This window comes from Haplochromis burtoni, unplaced genomic scaffold, assembly GCF_018398535.1.
Source record: "Haplochromis burtoni strain Fernald_Lab_line unplaced genomic scaffold, NCSU_Asbu1 Contig_96, whole genome shotgun sequence".
Taxonomy (NCBI): Eukaryota; Metazoa; Chordata; class Actinopteri; order Cichliformes; family Cichlidae; genus Haplochromis; species Haplochromis burtoni.
The window spans coordinates 1,502,961-1,516,921 of NW_024582457.1; the positions used below are offsets into that span (position 1 = coordinate 1,502,961).

A 13,961-nucleotide genomic window follows, 5' to 3' on the forward strand; every position below is an offset into this window, starting at 1 on the left:
AACAGGTAATGTAACTGTAATAGGCAAGTTCCTTTGAGTATGAAGCCTGCTGCTTCCTACAAACTTTCTAATAACGCCACTTTAAAGCAAGGTGCAGTCACTGTCTGTTTACTTCATCTTGCTCACCTTTGCAACAGTTCCTGCCCACTTAGTAAAATGTGTTACCAGTGTCGTCATATATGGCTTCCTCCTCTACAAGTGGACCTAACAGCAAAGAAAAAACTTAAACTGATGTCATTCATCATTAGGTTTTCTTTGAAACGTGTAATCCGTATTCATTTAAAAGAAGAAAAAGGTATCAGAGGGAAATCAGTCAGAGGCACTTAGGTGCGCTGTTTGAAACGATGGAACAACCTCCACCCACCTGGTCTTACGGGCAAGTTAAAACAAACGCCAGAGTTTTGAGGCATTTGAAAATGGTTCACTGGCAGGATGCTCAGGGGATTTTTATTGCAAGTGAACTACAAAATCGAAAGTTCGGTGAAACGCAGATTTACTCGGAAAATTGTTATAACATCACCGCAGTGGAAAGACATTTATTGCGTTAACAGACTCATTTCTATTCAGTGTTGCTTCTCGGCATGTCACGCGCACCGAACGAGGCCCAAAAGTGACATGCGCACGGTTCTGTGTGCAGATCCATCAAAGCCCCCCCCCCAACACACACACACACACGCACACACAAATTGCACAGAGCTCAAAGTTAGGAGGAGACCCATAACGACTGAGGGAGTGCTAAAACTCACTAAGCACATAGACCCATTGAGGAAACTTCTTTAAAAGCTAGTTATCACATTAAACTGTAAACAAATTATAATAGGGAAAAAAATGTTTGGCAAGCCTCAAGGGTCAGCTTTAATCCTTACCTAACCGCACAGCGCCTTCTAGTGGCTACAACAGAGACTTTTTATTTGGATAAAGAAAAAAACAGTACTGGATGTACTTTTACAAGGTCATAAGAGTGGTTTAACAAACTACAGCCCAACACTATAAAGTACAAATCCTTTTAGTCCTACTTCTAGCCCCCACCACCACCACACACACTTTAATTATGTGTGTGTAACTTGTAGAGACTTGCAAGAGATAAGCAATCCACCTCATTTAAGATTTCATCACTTATGCTTAACCTCATATTTTGTTGTAACACGGCTGCAAGAAGAGCGTGTCACACAACACTCTGGTATCAGTGAAGAAGCCACCAGCTCTATGATTTACAACATATTTTCACTTCAATACAAAAAACAAGCCATTTATTTCTCACCACTCCAACACCTTATTTGGGGGTGAACTTGTACACAGCTTAATTACCACATTTTCTTTTCAAATATTTGTTACAACCTCAGCATAAACACTGAGCTGAAAATATTAAGAAGTTAAAGTAACTGTCACAACAAACTGGGTAAAAACACTGTGAACCTTTATTGACAGCAGCATGTATACATCTGTGATTACTGTGAACATGTGCTGAAGCAGATTTTAAAAAAAGAAAGAGGTCTAGTTGTGAGTGCCTAGCATTCATAAAAACAAAATATTACACTAAAAACAACGTATAAAAACAGGTTCATAAACAAAGGCCATCGCATATGATTAGATGATGTAAAAACAACAACAAACAGAAAGGGAAACGGTTAAGATAATCCTTCATTTACTAGGCACTTAAACGAGCACTGGTGACCTGCAGTCACTCTTTTGACCTCCTTTGTACTTTGTGTTAGCATACCCAGCCGGTTACCAGACTGAACGCACACCGAGATGGACCATGAGAATGAATACATAGCATAAACCACCTCACAGAAGTACCTTTCTATTACAGTTAAAAAAACAAAAAACAGGACCTTCATCATAAATAACCAGGCACCTGCATGTCCTTCTACACAACATGATATATATATTTATATATATATATAAAAAAGGGATAATCTTTTAAGTGAAGTTAGTGCAAGGCTTCTAACATTATGTACACACTGCCTGGTGTGATGGTCCGCTTCGCAGCATTGCACAAAACAGGTGGACCAGGAGAGAAACTGTGATTGGACCTCTGGAGAGAATAAAGCAGGTCAAACGTGGCGGCGGGTTCAATTCCTGCAGCTGAGAGGACACGATGGTGTTCGTGTGGTAAAAATGAGTACTCCTACCCATCAGCAGTGACCTGTAAGCACCTCAAAGTTAACAGACAGAGCACACTTATAAAAAATGTATAAAGCCCACACTGGCACGATCTCATCCGTTCAACATGTTCCTTGGCTATAAAACATGTTTCTTTGTTGTCGTTGTTCCTGAAGTGTTACCGTAACACGGATTACTTGTTTTCCACAAACCTTCATGCAAAACCCCATTCCTTATCTGTCTGTAGGGACAACAGTTCAGTGCATGTACACACACACACTCACTCAAACACACAAAAGCAAACAATTTGGGGGATTGTACCCGGTGGAGAGAGAGCAGACACCTGAGGGGTCAGGGTGGCGGACTCGGGATGCAGCTCGATGTAATTGCGAGGGGAACAGACCAGTTTAAACGACCTCACTCGACACACTAGTAAAGTGGCTGATTATCTACAGAGGCTTCATCGCTCCACTGCAGTCCCACTGTGCCCCACTTTCTCTTCAATATCCTCTTTAGATTAATGAGAAAACTCCAAGGAGTTAAATGGTGACGTGACATTTCAGGCAAATCCTTCGCACTAATCAGAGCCAGCGAATGCACCATCATTCCTACAAAGTTAGAGTGTGTGAGTGTGTGTGAGTGTGTGTGAAGGGGCAGAGGCACTGAGGTTGTGAGGCTCCGTGAAACGAAAACGGCCGCAGACGGGCGGGGTCACAGTGGAACCACAGGCGGAGGCTGGAGGTGGGGGAGGATCGTCCATACTGCGGTGAAGGCAAACTCCTGGCACTGCTCGCACGAAGCCATTCATACAAAGCTGAGTGCAGTTCCACTCATATAGCAAACAAGTCTAATCCACACTCAAAAAAATTGTTGAAATGCATAAAAAATTAAAGTTTTTTTTTTTCTTTTTTCTTCCCCCTCAACCCTCTTCCCTGAAATGTGTGAGACTAAATAATCCAGCATTCCTGTCTGTATTTTAGGGGAAGGGGGCGGGGCAGAGTTGGTAACAGTTCCTTTCTGCTGTAAGATGATTGGTCACTTCAGACTTTGCTGTCAGAGGGCAGCTCTCCCAGGGCGTGGACGATGTCGGTGAACGAGGGGCGCTCTTTGAGGCTCAGCGCCCAGCAGCGGACCATCAGCTTGTAGATTTTAGAGGGGCATCCGTCTGGAAGGGGTAGCTTCAGCTTTCCTGCCTGGAGACCTGCAGAAAAATGGGATGAGATGCCTTTTAAAGAGCGATTCCCTCTTCCTGGGGTAAAGACAGTAATGTGTTGCAGCGTCAAACTCACCTTCTAACACTTCGTCGTCGCTCAGTTTGGTGTATGGCATTTCCCCATGACTGAATACTTCCCACATCAACACTCCGAAGGCCCACACGTCCGACTTGGTGGAGAAGTCATCTTCAAACACAGACTCTGTTGGGAGCCAGCGCAGCGGGATCCACGCCTGCCTGTAGTGGTAGTACTCACTACACATGTGAACACCAGAGAAATAACAAAGGGATGGAAATATTAACCAGATGATTCTACTCAGAGGAGACTTTATTGTATGTTTTTGAACAGACCTGTTGTAAACGTCCTTGCTGAGGCTGAGTGACGACACTTTGACACGCCTCTGACTGCTGATCAGGCAGTTTCGGGCGGCGAGGTCTTTGTGAACGAAGCGGTGATTGGAAAGATGCTCCATGCCCTGAGCCACCTGAGTGCAGATGGAAACCTGGAGGGGGAAAAGGGGGGGGGGGGTCATGGTAGAGAGACTTTGATAAGAACATAGAAGTTCAAAGTGAGCAAAGTTCAACAATTCCTCAATGGTTACTGTAACTTAACAGTGATGGGTGCAGAAGGTTAAAGGTCAAGCTACAATGGCCTGTTTCAGACAGGATGACCTACACGATACTGCAGCAGAGCCCAAAGACAAAAATACAGAGCTCTGTATAACAGCTTATTTCCGTTTCCGTTTATTTCAATGGCTTCTGGTGTGTAGAAGGCTGTTATACGTCACTCATGCTGCACAGATCACTGCTTACTTTGGTCTTGGTGCTGATAGGCTGACTCTTGACTTTGTCATCTTTGCTTTTGGAAATTCTCAGGAACTGCTTTAGATCTCCCTGGCATGAGAAAAGCAGACATAGAGAGCAGTGCGTCAGGTACAAAACAACATTTCTGCACTTCTTGTGCGTTTGTGCGTGTATGTGTGTTAGTGTGAGATTACCAGGTCATAGTACTCTAGGATCATGTAGTGAGGATCCGCCTCCCTGCAGAGGCCCAGCAGGCGGACGACGTTGGGGTGGCTTAGCTTGGCGAACATTTCTGCTTCCCGGCGGAAGTCGAGTTGGAGCTGCTCATCTCTGGTCTGCAGGCTCTTCACAAGAACCACCGTCTCCTCCTCGCCCTCTTCGATTCCCTTAGCTTTGGATAGCAGCACCTCCCCAAACTCCCCTTTTCCTGAGCAAACATTCACGTGACACACAGCAAAATGTGAGCGCAGAAGCGTAATACACTTTTTTCACAGAAAACAGAGATGCATAGACTACTCTACCTAAAGTCGTGATGGTCTGTAGGTTTGTCCGGGGAAAGTGGAGCTTATCGTTGTTGACGTGGCTGTGGCGTTTCTCTGTGGTTGCGATGGTACCCATGTTGGTGAGCGCCACCTCTTCCTGGATCTCAGCAGTGGTGTGGCCGTTCTGTTGGACTGCTCCGCCTGATGAACACAACAAATATTCTACTGGGTCAAAGGTCACAGACGTAGTACAAATTTGAATAAATCTGATCGATTTAGAACATGTTTTATATAATATGTTAAAATGCATTGTATATACAGAATATAGAACGGAGGAAACAAACTGATACTTGTTGCTCTGCTCAAAACTTTTTTTTGCCTTTTTACATGTTAAGTGTAATCAATAAAATGAACACAGGGTGGCAGCAAAGATCTTGAAATAGCATACAGGATTATTGTGTAACTGTAACCACAACTTTATCAGCAATCATACCATTAAGGCACTCCATCTCGGGCTCCTCTCCATCCTGGCCCTTCTGCATTCTTTGGGCGTTGCGTCTCTTCTTGCAGTAGAACATGAGTCCCAGGACCACAATGATGTAGGCCACAGCCGCTCCCACCGACAGACCGATTGTTTGGATCATCTTGTAAGGAGCCTTTTCATCCTCTTCAGTCAGGAAATGCACCGGTTTGTCTGTTTGGCACAGGTGAAAATTGGGGCTGACTAAAACGTGGCTAAGAAGTACACTGTGCATGGATTTAAGTCTTACACACAACAGACTGTGTTACCAGAACGCTAAATCTTTCACCACAGTGAAAGATGCAACACAGTTGATGGTAAAAGCATCAACTTTAGTGTAAACACGAACGTAAACGTTTCATAGAACAGGATTTTAAAAATAAGATTGGAACAAGCGGATGATAGAAAAGGTATTTGTGGTGAATTTTAACACAGTTAAAACCACAAACGTACATACGGTCCTTCCATTTATCTGAGCTGCCCTGTTACAGTCAATTACTTGTCTTTTACAAGGCGCGACAAACATCTAAATTTAATTGTCTCCAAAACAAAAAAGCAAAGCTGGAATACCATCCTGCTACTTTGGGAGAAAATGAGGTGATGTGGGACACGAGTGCTAGTGTGTGACTGTAATTTTCAGCTTTAGTCGGCACACAAGGAGCCACAGAGTGCGAAGCTTTATTAGATCCAGCGTCTGCCCGATCCCATCACCTCGGTGACAGCCGTGGCGTCAGAGACGCGCCTGTGGTTATTAACCTGTCCGCACGGATGACAGACAGAGGCTGAAGGTTTAATTAAAGCCTTCACCCTACACTTGTGATTCTGTGCCCATTTGCTCCTGATAAAGCAAAGCCTGTGTATGCAAGTATGTACGAGTGTGCCAAACTCACCCACTACATACAGCTGAGCCACGCGGTCTTTGATGCTGCAGCTGTTTCCGGCCACACAGGTATATTTGCCGGTGTCATCCGTAGTCACGTCCCTGATCACTAGGGAGCCATTGGGCATCGTTTGGAACCTGGAAGAAGGAACGAGACAGAAAAACACAGAGGTCTCAGTGTCCAATCTGAATCTGATTTTATATCAGCGTCATTAAAAACATCTTCTGATTTAAAGATAATGGCTATAATTTGTGCAATTCAGGGTCAAGAAATGCAATGCTTCAGAATACATTAATATATTTAGCTAACATTACCAAATTAGACCATCAGGGCTATGATTGGCCCAGCACAGGAAAGTGGGGAAAGCGTGTTTAAATAATAGCTTTATTTGCTCTGGCACGTTCTGACGGAGCAAATGAAACGTGAACTCTCATACTCGTTTGTTTCCAAGGTTATAATTCTATGTTAGCACAAGCTAAATCCACAACGAATGTGTGGAGATGGAGCTTTAATCAGTCGTGTCAACTGTGTAATCCTAATCCACGAAGGCTGAGCTGTGGAGAAGACAAATGTGTTTCGTTTACCTTCTGTTATTACTGATGTCCAGCGGCTTGTCTTTACCCACCCAGTGGATGTGAGGCTTGGGATCGCCCGTGGCCTGACAGTGCAGGATCGCAGTGTGACCCTGGTACACCGTCGTGTTGTCTGGTTCCACCTTGAAGCGAACGTGCACTGTTTGTGCACAAAAAGCACACACACAAACACGCACAGAAACAAACAAATCATATTAATACAACAGTTTAACCACATCTGGGGCGACAGCACCTCTTTTACAGCTTGTGCTGATTGTGGTCACTGTCCTCCCAGATAATCTACAACCCAAACACAATTCATTAACCAGACTGTAAAAAGGCCACCAACTACGCAATAAATGCTGCTGTGTTTGAAACTTAATGGCAATGATCAGTGACCGCCTTGCTATAAAACCACCCTCACATGCACCAAGACCACAAGTCCTCCTGATGTGGGGCTGATGACTAATACAGTAGCGTGGACCCTTTCTTTCACTACTCCCTGCTTCCATGACGATGAGACAGTGGTTTACCGGCTACGGTGAGGGTCACAAAGGCCCGGATCTCCCCCTGGAGGCTGTTGGAGGCGATGCAGGTGTAGTTGCCAGCGTCGCTTCGAGTGACTTTGGTGAAACGGAGCTGGCCGTTTTTCTGCTTGACGTGAGGCGGCAGCTCTCCTCCATCTGCAGGGGGAGCCAGAGAGACACACGGGGACAAGAGCTGGTCTGGTTATCCATGTGGGATTTAAGTGGTTAATTAGACTATTATGGCTACTGCAGATGGAGGAGGGAAGTGATCTGTGGTGATAAATCACCCTCACGTTGTGTTTATTCTACACAAGTTGCTACATATTCTTGCGGAAATGACATTTGTCATCATAAGCATTGAAGAATTAATGCCTGCTAAAGGGTTCTGGGTGAAATATTGCTCAACAGCCATTCCTCATCAGATCTGAAGCTAGATCTGAATCAGTGACAGCAGACCTGTTTTGGACCAGCGGATGGTGGGGGGCTCTCTTCCTTTAGCCGAGCACTGGATGGGGATCTCTTTGTCCAATTCCAAGCACTGGGAAGGCTGCGGGGTTGGGGTGAACTTTAGTTTCTCTGAAACACAAGTAAAAGCACAGCACACATCACACACGGATGACACTAAGCTGATGCAAATCATGTTCAGACATATTTGGGAAAATGTGTCAACAGGCACGACGAGCACACAGATCTGATGAGCGTAAAAGCTGAGATCTATCAGAGGTTGAGATCATATAAAACTGTGGCATGTCACACCTTTTATGAGATCAGATAGGAATTGATCATGGAGATACCACGTTACAAATGGAGGCTAAGCTAAAGCTGCTGTGTGTGAGTCATATTTTACATCTCTGTGGGTGTCCTGCAGGGTCCACAGATCCACAACACAGTTATAGAAAACCACGCACACAAGCCCACAGCCATGACCACATCGCATTTATTTTTCATCTCAGCGCCGTATTGCTCATCATTCCCTCGCTCATTACACATCATCTTTATCTCCGGGAAATATCTTCAAATAGATTCGGAGCAAACAAAGGATGATCCACTGTATATACTGATCAGCTAAGTGATTCCCACGCATCTTACCGAGCACAGCGACCTTAGCATATCCCGTCAGCTGTCCACCCAGAGTTTTGGTTTGACAGCTGTACACATGCGCATCATAGACCTCCACATTGTTGATCCTGAGGGTCCCGTTAGGGAATATCTTAAACCGGATGTCCTGGTGAGACAAAAAAAAAAAAGACAAAAAGTTTTAGTAAAACTGTGAAGGCACAAACAGACCAGCTTTCTTCTGTATGTCGTTAAAAGAAAAAGACAGTGAGGAAAGTGAAAACCTACCTCGGGCTGAATGATGTTGCTGCTGCGGAACCAGGTGACCTCAGGTTGGAGGTTGGCTTGAGCGTGACAGTGGAGGTAACCGGGTTTACCTTCTTCTAAATGGCTGTCCTTAGGCATGTCCACCCACACTGGGGGAGCTGTGGACAAAGAGACAACTCTTCAGCTACATATCGCTGCCCTGAAGGAATATCCAATGTGTCAATCACCTAGGCTCACTGAACAGACAAAATACACATTAGCTTCTGTTAGAAGACCCAATGCTCCCAGCATTAATAAACCTACTGTAGGATACATCTGGGATTCTGGATGTATCCTACTAACATTAGCAAGCTTGCGCTCTGCCCTCTCACTTCATGCTCTACGCATCATGCTTCTTAGCTCTCAAGATCCCATCTTCCTTTTAAATGCCTGCAACACCACAGTTACAATCTAAACTTTGATCATCTCCGTGTATACATACAAACGACAAACAACCACTTTAAAAGTACTTTCTGTACTTAGTTAAAGTGAATTTAGGGTGCATTTAAAGTGGTCTTTGTAGGACTTACTGGCCACAGTGAAGGTGACCTCCTGTATCCTGCGTCCAGCCTTATTCTCAGCCACGCAGGTGTAGGTGCCCGAATCTCCCTTCTCCGTGGGACTGAAGACCAGATATTTCCCATCTTGGTGTACTCGGCCCTCTGTGGGCACCCGCTGACCTTCTCTCTCCCACCACACCACTGGTGGAGGTTTGCCACGTGGGGCGTTGCATTCTACCTGCTGCAGGCTGTTCACTGTGAAAACCTTCGACGCCCGGGGCACCATGTCTTCTATTTCTGTAGCGGGAACCAGAGAGAGCGAGCAAATGTTACGAACTGACTTAGCAATTCAAATGCTGACGCTGATTCATTAGAGGACCGCTAATAATCATCAACCTGTGCTTTAACCTTCTACGAGCCTAAGATCTAAATCAATTAATGAGAAGAAAACACATTTCTCAGCAGATGAAAGAGAAGCAGAGCTGCGAGAAGAGGGAGGGCACTGAAATGAATGAGGCGGAGCCACGATGGGAGCGACTGTTTCAACTTGTCCCTAAACACTGAATTCTACTGTGACACAATCCCCTATAATGCCTGCAGGGAATAGCATCAGATTAAGTGAATTAAGGTATTTAAATGGAGCTGTGGTTCACTGGGTTAAAACTGCAGATACAGTTGTACCTTGTTAATCCAAAACCCTTGGGGGGAGAAAAGGGGCTGCTGGAGAGGGGAAGGAAAAAAAAAAAGTGCCCGGGACATTGAAATGCAAAGAAATTTTAGCCCTGAGCTTATTCAAAATATTTGACGTGCGTGCACTTGCATTTCAAAAAGCTGGCTGATTAGTAAGATGAGAAGATACTACAGTCATCTTGTTGTAGTTTCAACCTCAATGAGCTGTTTTAAAGTTGTTTCAAGAGGTTATCTGGGAAGACGTGGCGCAAGGAAAGAGCCGGCTTTGTTAGTGCATGCACAATATTAAAACAGCTTCACTGTGTTTGGACTTGTATATAATTTGGTTCCCCTTCCTTTTAACTTCTTCTTTTTTTGCACCACCAAAGACTTTTATTTGTTGTAGTCTTAAAATGTCATTTTCACATTACACTGATTTATAACACTTTAGAAACAGTCATCTCATGCAAGGAAAGCTGCAGCGTGTTTTAATGACGTTCGGCATTTCACAACCTCCTAATTACACTGCTCATTACCTTGGTTGAGTCACACTGATGAGTTATCTAATGTAACATCTACTGCTTGAGTAAAGCGAGTGCCAGGTGCTGTTCACTTTGGAGGAAATTTGATGGGTTAAAAAAGCTTGGAAAACAGCTGGACGCTAAGGGGAAACAATATGAAGGGGAAGCAGCAAAATGCTTCTGTACGGCGCGTGGTAGTGGATGCAGCTGGGCCGGATGTCAATACAGGAATGTGATTATCATCGGAGAGATCTGGGCACTAAGTGAAAGCGGCAGAAGAAGGAGGAGAGAGGGAGGGAGGGGGGATTAGAGCAGGAGAGATGGAGGGCAGTGTTCATATGTAGCCCGTTCCACTCAGATTATAGGATAACAGGGGTTTCTAATTGTTTACGCTCGAGTTTTGTGTGTACGTGTTTGACGTACCAGCTATGAGGAGGGAGGCCTCCAGCGTAACCTGTGATCCTCTGAGGCCGCGACCGACACATCTGTAGGTCCCCGTGTTCCTGGGCTTGACCTGGGTGATCAGCAGCGTCCCGTTGGATAGAAGGAAGACTCTGTAGAAGAAGAGAAAGAAACAATCTCTCTCAATCACTGATCCACAAACAACATTTCGCACATTCTTCACAGAGAAAAGCACAGCAGAGAGAAGATTTCTGCACAGATACAGCCAACGAACCTCAAATCTTTCTCAGTCTGCATCTGCAAACCTTTCTTAGAGGTTTCGCTTTGACCTGCAAGTCAACTGCCCGAAAATTTGGACTTTCCATTCTAATGTGGCCCAATTCAGTAAACCCAAGCCATCTGCTGCTCTAAATCTGTAGAGGTAAATGCTAAGAATCTGTCCACGGAAAACAAAGAAACAAATGTGTCCTACATTTTGAGTTAATTAAAAAGAAAAAAAATTCTCGTGCTTCAGGAGGCCTGTCCTGACAGCTGGCCCCTGGAGTCTGTCAGGCCGATGGGAGTATCAGTGTCAGTGATGGACAGAATGAGGAGTAATTAAAGGCAGACCTTAAGCCAGCTTTGGGGATGACAGAAAAGGAGCTGAGCATCCGGCACAGCAAAAACAGAAGATCCCAAGTCACTGCAGAGCTCATGGGAAAAACAAATACTCGGAGAGGAAAAAGGAAAGCCACTGCAGAATGATCTGCATTCCCTCAGAAGAGTTTTCCAAAAGCGGGGATTCATATAAGAATATCTAGTTCCACAGTGGATTCCCTCAGGAAAAGTGAGATTTCTGTGTCATCCCTTCTTCTTTGTTTAGGAGAAAGAGGGAAATGAGCTTTGGGAGCTGGTGTACATTTCCACCTGAGAGACGGAGAACTAGTCTGTGGAAACAGGCCAAAATAACTAGAAAACAAATTGAGCAAAGAGCGATTTTTAAAGGCAATCACGAGTATGGTTTCACACGTTTGACCCGTGGGGCAGAAACTGGCTGCAAAAAAATAGCCTTAAGCTCCAGATGGTGTGTGTGGGTTTTTTTTTTTTTCTTGGTTTCACACATTTGGAAAAACAGTCTACACTAGTTATTCATTCATTCGCTAGGGGAGGTTATCTAAACAGCCTAAGTGCAGACACAGATGATATCACTGCAGAGAGCTGCGTAACTTAGGGACTATAATCAGCCCAGATCAATAAACTAAATCACACAAAACACCAGGCTGCTGTGGAATAACCTAGCCACAAAGAGGTTAGGCTTCCATGCTTATTACTGAGTCCTCATCACTGCCTAGGTGACCAAACCTGCCTCTGACAGGCTCATTACACAAATGACTAACTATTGATATTGGAGTCATTCACCCTGCCTAGCTCAACGAGCACAGTAATCACTTCAAAATAGAAAAGCAGGATTGTACTCTACGTGCGGAACGGGCTCATGTATAAGCATGAGGCGCTATGAAAGCTGGCATGATATACAGAAATTTATTATGAAGTCCTATTTATAAAGACGGGGGATATGCTGGTAATCTGAGTGTAGCTCGAGGGTCTTTTCCTCTCAGAGCGTGGACACTGGAGACCTGCAGACTTCTCTGACAGGTTACAGAGAATGGGTTTGTTCCAGTGATGTGCAGACTGAAGAAAAAAAACTTTACCGTGCTTTTTTTCCCAGTAATAACATTCCTCAATGTGCAATTTATCTTGAGCTTTGTGTTGAAACAGCACATAGAGAGGCGGCAGCCCGATGCTGGGGTTCCACCTCATCGGGCTCATAGGAATACCAATGGCTGCACACTCAGATACACAGGAATCATGCTTATATGATGGTAAGGAGAAGGAAGAGGGGTGAAAAGGGGGTGGATGCAAGATGGAAGAGGAGGAATCGTAGTTAGGACGTACAGCGCTGAGCAAAAGCCTTGAGCCACATCTCATTTCTTTATATTTTACTAGAAAAGATATATAATAGGTAGAGTGGTTTAGTTAAACATACATAAGCATAAATGGAAATAAGGTATATAAGGCAAAAACAGCCCAATTTATCAAATTATCAGTCACTGTTTGGTGTGACCACCTTTATTCTTCAACAGGTCTGGGCTCTCGGGAGGCCAATCCATGACTGATAGTGTTCCAGTGTGTGTTCTTCTATCCAGGTGTGCTTTTACTGCATTGGCAGTGTGTTGGGAATCATGCTGCAAAGCCTGTACTCTCTTGTTCAGGCTTTCTTTCACCACATTTTACAGATGGCTGTAGGCACTCACGACAGCCACACTTCCACTGAGGCCATTTCTGATGAGGCGTCAGTAAACAGTAGATGGATCAACAGAAGGGCCAGATGCATTTCTCAAGTCCTGCACATGCCTGTCACTTCTCTCCTCCTTCTGTCCAGTTTCCTCAAATTTGTAAGAACACTCATCAAACAGTGCTGAAATATGATTCACTTTGTTGGTGTGGAAACACTATTTTATCCCTGAAACTGTCATCATTTTTTTTCTTTGCTCGGTTATCTCTTATATATAAACACTACACTGGTTCATCCCTGGAATTAGGTGTCTTTTGTGTGCTTGAATGATTCATATGAATGTTAAGGGGCTTAAGAAACAAACCTTCCTTTGAAAATGGCCATGGACAAGGGGAAAAAAGTCAAATAGGAGCCAATGTCGAAAGAAAAATTAAAGTCTGGAGAACTATTGCTCAAGATCACTTTAATAAATTATACCAAGGTCTTGCTCCTTGAAGGAAGAATAATAAAGAAATGAAAAGTGACTCACGACTTTTACACAATACTGTATGATGAGAAACAACAAAGTGACACAGAGGGAAAGATTTAGCACTCAACATACCTGGACTTGTTTGCCAGCAGCTCGTTTTCGTGGTACCACTCCAACGTGGGCGCCGGCTCTGCAGTGAACTGGCAGTGGAACACAGCCTCCCCGTTCCTCACTACCACCTGGTCCTCAGGAGTGACCACCGGCCGCGGGAAGCTCTTATCTGTTAGAGAGGTAGAACATCTGTATGATTACAGGCAACGGACCATCAAGTTCCATCTGCGTGGACGCTCGTGCATCACACCAAACTACTCCGGCTTTATTAAAAGCTGCCAACAGCAGCAGGACGCTGGTGAGCCAGCAGTGTTCAGGTGGCAGTGTGTCAACACCACAGGGGCCCCTAGGACAGACTTAATGAGGTCAGAAAACAGAACCGGCAGCTTCCCTGCCTTTTCTCTCTCTCTTTTTTTTTTTTTTTGCTCTTACAGATCGTAGAATCACACATAAGAGATAATCCTTTTCTTTTCTGCAATGCTCCATAAACTAGTTATTCCTGGAAAACAGGGTTAGAAACAGCTCCACAGGAAAGAAGAAAAACTCA

At 44.5% G+C, this 13,961-nt stretch overlaps 1 protein-coding gene across 1 annotated transcript in view; it reads right to left on the bottom strand.

Annotated features, from left to right (window-relative positions):
- Window positions 1-795: 795 nt before the first annotated feature.
- Window positions 796-13,961, bottom strand: part of ptk7b (protein tyrosine kinase 7b) — an 81,380-nt gene continuing 68,214 nt past the window's right edge. The window contains exons 5-20 of the mRNA XM_005927142.3: window positions 13,436-13,583; window positions 10,581-10,711; window positions 8,998-9,264; window positions 8,450-8,586; window positions 8,195-8,330; window positions 7,562-7,681; window positions 7,112-7,261; window positions 6,591-6,738; window positions 6,016-6,143; window positions 5,099-5,299; window positions 4,645-4,806; window positions 4,318-4,550; window positions 4,133-4,213; window positions 3,671-3,822; window positions 3,396-3,574; window positions 796-3,307 (exon numbers count right to left, since the gene is read on the bottom strand). Coding sequence (XP_005927204.1) covers window positions 3,147-3,307; window positions 3,396-3,574; window positions 3,671-3,822; window positions 4,133-4,213; window positions 4,318-4,550; window positions 4,645-4,806; window positions 5,099-5,299; window positions 6,016-6,143; window positions 6,591-6,738; window positions 7,112-7,261; window positions 7,562-7,681; window positions 8,195-8,330; window positions 8,450-8,586; window positions 8,998-9,264; window positions 10,581-10,711; window positions 13,436-13,583 — 2,534 coding nt within the window. The 3' untranslated portion in view covers window positions 796-3,146. The remainder of the gene's footprint in view (window positions 3,308-3,395; window positions 3,575-3,670; window positions 3,823-4,132; window positions 4,214-4,317; window positions 4,551-4,644; window positions 4,807-5,098; window positions 5,300-6,015; window positions 6,144-6,590; window positions 6,739-7,111; window positions 7,262-7,561; window positions 7,682-8,194; window positions 8,331-8,449; window positions 8,587-8,997; window positions 9,265-10,580; window positions 10,712-13,435; window positions 13,584-13,961) is intronic.